At 42.3% G+C, this 8,435-nt stretch overlaps 3 protein-coding genes across 4 annotated transcripts in view; all 3 read right to left on the bottom strand.

The window, feature by feature from the left end:
* Positions 1–1,089, bottom strand: LOC104827761 (abscisic acid receptor PYR1-like). Its single transcript, XM_010561008.1, has one exon. It carries the CDS (start codon positions 894–896, stop codon positions 231–233), a length of 666 nt encoding a protein of 221 aa, XP_010559310.1. The 5' UTR covers positions 897–1,089; the 3' UTR covers positions 1–230.
* Positions 1,090–1,700: 611 nt separating this feature from the next.
* LOC104827762 (mitochondrial carnitine/acylcarnitine carrier-like protein) lies at positions 1,701–3,848 on the bottom strand. 2 transcript variants are annotated; one of them, XM_010561011.1, is made up of 4 exons: positions 3,610–3,848; positions 3,348–3,481; positions 2,613–3,004; positions 1,701–2,410 (listed from the first exon to the last, which is right to left on the bottom strand). In XM_010561011.1, exons 3-4 carry the CDS (start codon positions 3,002–3,004, stop codon positions 1,903–1,905), a joined length of 900 nt encoding a protein of 299 aa, XP_010559313.1. In that variant the 5' UTR covers positions 3,348–3,481; positions 3,610–3,848; the 3' UTR covers positions 1,701–1,902. The 2 variants fall into 2 exon arrangements, with proteins under 2 accessions (XP_010559313.1, XP_010559312.1); XM_010561010.1 differs by lacking the exon at positions 3,348–3,481 and having other exon boundaries at positions 3,610–3,847.
* A 2,806-nt stretch (positions 3,849–6,654) lies between these two features.
* Positions 6,655–8,435, bottom strand: part of LOC104798461 — a 4,067-nt gene continuing 2,286 nt past the window's right edge. The window contains exons 6-10 of the mRNA XM_010520556.1: positions 7,983–8,432; positions 7,669–7,899; positions 7,445–7,569; positions 7,173–7,336; positions 6,655–7,084 (exon numbers count right to left, since the gene is read on the bottom strand). Coding sequence (XP_010518858.1) covers positions 6,782–7,084; positions 7,173–7,336; positions 7,445–7,569; positions 7,669–7,899; positions 7,983–8,432 — 1,273 coding nt within the window. The 3' untranslated portion in view covers positions 6,655–6,781. The remainder of the gene's footprint in view (positions 7,085–7,172; positions 7,337–7,444; positions 7,570–7,668; positions 7,900–7,982; positions 8,433–8,435) is intronic.

Genomic DNA, 8,435 nt, shown 5'->3' on the forward strand with positions numbered 1-8,435 from the left:
TTGATACGACGATGAATGCGTCCACGAAACATAGGGCTAAATTTGGGAATACAGCTAAGCTACTTGTTTTAATTTCCTTTTTGCCATCCTATCCCCAACCTCAACCTCGTTTCACCGTGTCCCCCATGATAATAATGTCCAAAATACCCTTTTCCCTTTGATCGTTCGAATTTCGAAGTGCGGAAGAAAGAACCGTAGTGGAAAAAGATGTGACCCTCAAACAGCAAAGTTTACAAATTGATCGTTCCTCTCTCTCTCTCGCACACCACCGGATAATCGGCAGCTTCGGCCGAGCGAGGAGCCATGGATTCGGTGATGGAGGCGAGTTTCTGGAGATTGAGCTTGATGACGGTGTCGGCGAAGAGCCTCGTGTCCTCCTCCGTGTTTCCCTCCGGCACATCCACCACGTACGATTCCAGAACCACTGTCCAGATCCGGCCGCCGCGGTGGAAGCCGTGCACCGTCGTGACGGATCGGTAGTTGCGGAGCCTGTGCTCTCCTCCGATGATGCTGAATCCCGTCACCCACCGCTCCTCGTCCAGGAGGTCTAGCCGCTCCGTCGACGTGTTCGCCGGGAGCCCGCTTATCACGTCCACGTCGCGCGTGCATCCCACGCGCATCTCGAACCCTTCCCCCACCACGCAGCTCTTGATGAAGTGCTTGTACGTCTGGGGCTTGTCGAAGCGCCGAACAACGGACCACACTATATCCGGCGGCGCATGGACTCGCTTGGCGAGGAGGGAGGAGCAGCGCCCGGGGCCGAGTCGGTAGGTGTGGAACTCGGAGATGGAGTGAGCCAGCTCGGTGAACTCGTCGCGGGTCAACCCGGGAGGCATGGCTAGGTGATGGATTGTGTTGTGGTGGGTTTCGTCTGGGAGTGGTTGTTGATCCGCCATTGAAGTGGATTTAACCCCTTCTCCGGCGATCCTTCGTTATTTAAATGTATGAGAGGGGGAGAGAGAGAGTGCTGCTTGGGGTGGTCGTTTTGGAGGGAGGAAGAAAGGGTAAAAGTGGAATTCCATACAAAAGAATAATAAAAAGTAATAAAAGAAAATGAAATTAATTGAAGAGGTGGGTGGGTTCAAAGAATAAGCCCTGGGTCCTAATGGAGTTGGGCCTTCTCTTTTATCCCTCATCTGAGTCAACTCGTGTTTATATATATATATATATTCACGCCCTTTGAAAATATGATATCTTATTAAAATTTTATTCACGCCCTTTTGAAAATATTGATTTATTCTCTAAAAAAAAAATGTAGAGATTCATTTATTTACTTTTTTCGGTATTTGTAATAGGCAATAAACAAACGGGAATACCAATTCTAGAAGAAGTTACCGCAAACAGCACAAGATTTCTTGTCGGCAGTTATTTAATATTAAAAATGTGGAGGAGAATATATTCTAATGATAACTAATGAGTCGAAATGCCTTCACTAATAAACGTTCCACACACACACATATATTATTTCATGGATAAAAGAAAAAAGACAAATGAAGGATGAAAGAGTCAATACGAGACATGATTCCAATAATTGTGAAATGTTTATTGGAAAATCTGTACTGAAGGAATCTCTGCTGGGCGATTTGTAAATACCAACTTACGATGGAATATTGGAATATACGTCTCATTCCAATTCCAGCCCATCCGAGCCCAGTTTATGCTTCTGCAACCCACCTAATACACTTTATAAGAAAACAGACTGCCCACAACAATTCGGTTAACCGGCTCATTCAAAGGAATACAGAGAGAGTTTGCAGAAAGAGAATGGATCGTCTAAACCAAAACCTAACCGACTTTTTATTGCTCAATTTCTCATCTAAACCGACAAAACCAAGAGGACAAAGGCACTCGGCTCATCAAGAACCAAATGGTTAAGCAAGGGCGGGGGGAGAGAAAACCGGTTTATCCCAAGCTGGACCGTGTCATCTCATAGACCAAGAAGCAAGCTGCATTGGCAGGGACACTCCTGGCCATCGCAGGTCCGAACCCTTTGTAAAGACCCTTCACTCCCTCGGCCCTCAGAATCTTCCGGAAGGCGTCAATGGAACCAGAGTATTTCGGGTTCTTATGATCATCGACTTGGATCACACTCTTCACCACATCTGTCGGGTAGACAAATACCCAGAAAGCAGCTCCTCCCAAACCACCAGCCAGCATAAGTGACCCTTTTCCTAAGCTTGATGTGTCTTTTCCTCCCGCTAGGAAACGCTTCAAGGCTTCGTACACTCCAAAACAGGCTGCGTTTCCCGGGACCTCACGGGCTAATGTTGGGACCAAGCCCTTGAAGAGACCTCGGCCTCCACCTTCTGTCTGGAGGACCTGCCGGGCTACATCCATTGGCCCACCGTATTTGACGGCTACTGCCACTGAGCCTCCGCCTGAGCTGGCTACTCCGCTTTGTGCTTGCAACCTGGTTTTTTGACAGAACACAAATCACAATTCAATCAGGAAGCTTACATCTAGGGGCATTTCTCAGAATTTTTTCAAAGAAACAGATTAATAAGTTTACATCAAGCACATATACATATATATATATATGTATATATATATGCAGATTCTTTGAGCAAAGCATAATCATTTACACATCTAAACTGGCCAAGATAAGAGCTAACCTGCACTTGATCAATTCTGTGGGGCAAGCAAGAAACGAAACAGCAACTCCAGCACCGGCACCACACAAGGCTTGTTGACCAATGGTGAGAGGGACTCCAGGTTCAGACCTGAGCAATGCCTCCATCTGCCCTCTGACAGTGAACAGGACCGCATTGAAGGCAGCCACCGTAGCAAGTGGGGCCCCCATACCCTTGTAGAGACCCCTCGGCCCTTCAGATGCGATGGTCTGTTTGACCGCGTCAATGGCACCGGCGTACTTGGGAAGCTGCCCCAGGGCTGGAGCCGGCTGGCTTTGAAGCTTGACCTTGATGGTGTCAAAGGGGTGTCCTACTATCAGTTGGGCAGCTCCTCCAACCGTCCCCGAAGCCAAATCCTTTGCAGCGTCCGCCATCTTGCAGAAGACATACATCATATGGATCATATAAGCATCTCAACAAAGGAGAGATTCACCAGAAAATGAATCGATAAACAGAAGTATCCCCTAGGTAGAAGTTTAACAACCAACATTGTGCTTGACAATACCAGAATCAACAACAGTATACCATCTTCTGTAGATTAACGTCGTGTTACAGGAAAGTGGGTTCTTTTGTTTTTATTCCTGAAGGGTTACGGTCATGAAACTATACGCATATGACTGAGTTCAGCACAACGCATTGAACAGAGAGCCTTTAGAACTATACAACAATGGGTAAGAGAATCCCGTCAGATAAGAAACCTGACGAAATTTCATTCACCAGAATCCGAAACAATCAGAATTTCTCCGGAAACCCAGTTGGGATTTTCTCCAGAAAACCGGAGGGAGGCCATTTTCCCGAGAAAGTTGGAACCTTTATTCCCCATAACCACGGACACTAATCACGATCAGCAACTGCGATGCAAACGAGTCACTGGCGTAATCAACGATGTATAGTCGGAAGGACATCAAAATCGCGAGGAATGGGCCCAAAATCGAACCGGAATCCAGAAAAAGTTTCGAATCTGAATAGACTTCCTTACCAGAGATATTTGGAGATAATGACACGAGATCGAAAGGGTCCGAGAAAGTGAAGCTTCTCCCCGATGCAAAATCACGGGCCAGAATCAGAAAACCTCAAAAGAATCAGATTTAAAAAGAGAATTCAAGTGGGCAGAATTTGAACCAACTGCGCACCCCTCCAGAGAGAAGAAACTTTGCAAACTTCAAATAAAAAAGAGGGAATTTAATGTTTGGTGACGGCGGGAGGTGAGGCGGCCGGTCTCTTTCAGGGTCTTAACTTAACAGTCTTGCAAGGACAGTTCATGTACTTTTTTTTTTACTTTATTTGCTGTTTGTGCGTTAAAATAATATTTTTTTTGCTAAAGTAGGTTAAAATAATATTTGATAGCTGAAGATAATAAAGCAGAGAATTCTTCTCTATAAAGAGAATTTTGTCTTTGCCTTCTATACAATTAGAGAGAGTTGTCTTCTTTTTTTAAGAATAGAATTTGTTTTCTAAATCGATTTTCCACATTTTTTTAAAGTTATAATATAAATCCGTTGGTTGAATGAATGATGACTAAATTGGTTAAAACCCAAGTCGATGTCACCCATCCAATCAGGCCAAATATAAAAAGATTAAAAAAAAAAAGTCGATTAAACTGTTTTTTTGTTCTTGGTGTAAAAGGGAAATTGATTAACTAAATGATTTTCCTTGAGCCATGGTTTGTTTCTAAGCAAGAAATTACAGTATTTAGATTAGTCCAATGTTCACGGAACAAGGACAAATCAACTCTAAAACACACGCAATTAGACGCCCCTCCCCCCTTTCTTCTTTCATCATTAGTTTCAAAATCTCTTTTCTTAATTTCACACGCAATTAGACGCACCATTTGTCATTGAACATATACATGTTTTTTTTTTGTTAAAGGTGTTTGCATTAATAAAACAGAAGGTCTTTAGATATAGATACAACTACACAACAATAGAAAATAAATTCTCAATGGAAATGCTCGTAAAGATATTTAGTCATTGCTAAGCTAAAGTCGTAGCAACTCACTCGCCAAAGCCGGTTTAGATAGTCTAATGACTGTTATTTTCCGTCAAAGGGATTTATCAATGTCGCGAAACAATGTATTTTCAAACGAAAAGGGGTGCAACACGAGGATTTCCCATGAAGTCACCCACCGTAGTATCACTCTCGCACAAAAATACGCTTAACTACATAATTCTGATGGAATCCGGTGCATTAATGTTGGTAGATCGCACCCTAACCAAAAATAAATTAAATATAATTTGTCATTTCATACCCCATAAAATCAACCGAAATCATCTACATTACACACCGACGTATACATACATATATATTGATGTGTATGTACATGCATATACATATATGCATGCAGAATCTTAAGGCGAAGAAGAACAGAAGAATCAGCGAAATGGTTCTGCTTTGGTCGGCGATTTTCTCGATGGCTCGTCTCGGTTTCCATGGGACTCATGGATCGGTCCCGGTAGATTTCAATTAAAACGTACAAAATGTTGCAGTAATTAAATATTAAAATAAAGAAATACAATATTACTATATATTATATATGTGCTCACACATTTGATTAATCGCAGCCTCAAGAAGCCGATTTCGAGTGCGTTGACATATACAAACAACCCGCTTTCCACCGTCCATTACTGACAGACCACAAAATCCATGTATTCATAATAAATTTGGTTATGTAGTTCCAATATCACCACATTTGCTTATATATAGAATCATATACTATGTGATAGTTTTTTCATATATATTGGCAGACGAGACCGAGTGAAGCTGTGAGACGAAGATACTGTCCAAAGACGCCGCGAGAGAGTTCAGCAGGTCGAGTTACGAAGAACTGAAGACTCTATGTTCGGAAGGTGAAGTGCCGATTCAAAAGGTGGGAACTGGAAACCCAAGCAACGATGTCATGTCACCCGATTACCCTCATTACAAAAAAACATGCCATTAGCAACGAAATTAGCAACGAAATGCATTTCGTTGCAAAGTTAGCAACGAAATTGCAACGTTTTTTTTAATGAAAACGATTTTGCAACGCTTTAGCAACGAAATTTTTTTTGTTGCAATTAGCAACGCTTTGCAAGGCAATAATTTCGTTGCTAATTTGCAACGCAATATTTGCGTTGCAAAGCGTTGCAAAATCGTTTCAAAATTATTTCTTTAAAATCAATGACGATTAGCAACGAATTTCTTTTTGCAACGCTTTTTGCAACAAAATAATTTCGTTGCAAAAATTATTATTTAATAATTAATATGATTTGACTGTCAAAAAGTAAATATATAAATTTGCAACGCAATTTCGTTGCTATTTGGTTTTGCAACGCAATTTCGCTGCAAATTTGCAACGAAATTGCGTTACAAATTTATTTAAAATAAATTTGTGGCTGCGATTAATTATGGTTTTCACGCCTTTTGCAACGAATTTTCGTTGCTAATTGGATTTGCAACGCAATTTCGTTGCTAAATGACTGTTTTTTTGTAGTGTCTGGCCATGACGTAAGTTCGATCTATGAATTTAAAAAAAATATATCGAAAAAATCGGTTCCATAATATTTCATACGTAACACGATAACGATATTTCTCTTTAGTTTGCGGGTCTTGAAACGGCGGAGCATAATGGGACGACATATTACGGAGCTGGTGCGTGGATGAGTGTTCATGTCCTGAGAGACGTGAGGGATGACCAATACAGCAGAGCCCTCATTTCGTTAGAAACCGGACCTGAATCTCTACGTAACATCATTCAGTTCTGTTGGCCAGTTATGTCTCTTCCAATCTTTTGCCTTAGCTTTGATCCGATCTCTGTCTCATAATTATTGTTATTCTCCTATATATGATTGGTTGGTTAGGTCAGATGTTTGCTTATGGAGGACCCGGCGGCAAGTATGGCCCTTAAAACCGCGTTCGGATTCTTCCATCATGACAAGTTACTCCTTATTACAACAATGAACGAATGATGATCATGATTAACTTTATAACTTTCCTCAACCTTCTTCTTCTTCTTCATCATATAATAACTTTGCCAAAAAAAAAAGAAAAGAAAAAGAAATGTTCCCTTTCTGTAAAGAAATAGAAAAACTATTACGGACTCTTTGTATCATTTTTCTTTTATCCCACCGCTGTATTTGTGCATAAATCTATATGTGAAAAGGAGAAGAGCATTGTCAGAGGGAGAGAGTAGTGTCCACGCGCGGCATCTCCTCTAAGTCTGGTTGTTCTGTCGTAACGGATGGATCGATGCGGAAAGGGTAGCTGGTGAGGAAGGGTATAGACCGGAAGCTACAGTTAGGGTTCCTTGAAGAGACAGCCGACGAGGAGGGTTCCTCCCCGATGATGTTTCTTGAAGCAGAAGCAGGAGCTCCTCCTACCCCTAAAGATAGCTCCAGATTCGGGGCTGCGGCTTCGGAATTTCCGAGGGACAGGTTGCATGACAAGTTCGAACCTTCTTCAAATGTTCTTCTCGCCATCTGCCACAAGAATGTAAACAAACCCCTGTGAAAAATACGTCATACATCTGAACGAATCCATTCTATGAACTGGTTTGTTCATGTTAACCTGGAAGAAGTTAACGAGCCGGGATTCGAATGGAGCTTGCGGGATCTGGGCACGGTTGAGCTCGGAGTTGCATTCTTGATGATACCCATTTGCTCTGGAACTTCCAATGGATATCGGTTTCGGTTCCCTGAACACACCCCATAGAAAGGGGACGCCATTCCAACCTGCAACAAAAACACCATCTCCTTACCCCAAAAAAAAAACAATTCGAAAGGATGCTACTTTTTTCTTCGGATGATTGATGAAAATGAGAAAAGAAGGTAATATATTACGCTGAAAACCGTCCTCGAGTTTGTCGGATGAGAAGATCAAAAGCTCAAACCCGCCAACCTTTCCCCTGAGACATACATCGTTCATAATCATGTGCTGCAGTAAGTTCTTGTAGCCACATTCGAGCCTGCAAAAGGAAACTTGAGTTAAGAAAACCGAGATCCAGATTATGCGGAAGAAAAAGGCAGACCGACCATCCATGAACATGGGAGAACGAGAAATCAACCTGTTCGGATCTTTTGAAAAGAAGTATATGTGGATGTTCTTTGCAGCTGCTTGATTTTCCGTGAACTGAGTCGTCCACATGGCTGATCTCGGTGTTTCCTCAATTAATATCTCCCGAGAGAATGCCGGGGATAATGCTACCGTGTTCTGTGATGCTGATCGCGATAAATGAGCCTGAATCCCCTCGCAGAAACCCGAAAATACCCCATTCCTTTGTAGCTTGAATCTTCCCCTGATAAAAAAATTACAGAAAGGGTAAGATACTTCTTCATGGTTTATGCATAGAAAACAGAATAGGAGCTAATTAAGACATACTGCCATATGAAATACGGTAGCGGGAAGACGTGAAACTGAGGGGTAGCACCCCCGGGACGATTAGGTCCGTTGAACGGATTGTAAGACATTGTAGGATCATCATCCCTCGAAAGACTCATCCCATAGTTTACGCTCTTTTTACTCACTAAGCTCGACATCTCCATAGCAGGAAACAACCTAGCATTAGTTCCAACACCGATGGCAGAGTGAACACAAACGGGTCTGTTCCTAAGGTCTGGCAAGCTGACTATGTTTGATACCGTTTTCGTTCTGACAGATCTCTTGTTAGAGAAATCCCCGGCCCTTGTGTTAACTGCTTTCCTTTTCCTAGAGCTTCTTATCTGATCATATGAAGGGGCTTTCGATTTATTCTCACACGGAATGTGAGAATCCGTTTTCGCTGTTCCATTCGTTATTAGACCCTTCTCCTCTTCTTCAGAACCTAACACTCTT

Source organism: Tarenaya hassleriana, unplaced genomic scaffold (genome assembly GCF_000463585.1).
Source record: "Tarenaya hassleriana unplaced genomic scaffold, ASM46358v1 Cleome53, whole genome shotgun sequence".
NCBI classification, from domain to species: domain Eukaryota; kingdom Viridiplantae; phylum Streptophyta; class Magnoliopsida; order Brassicales; family Cleomaceae; genus Tarenaya; species Tarenaya hassleriana.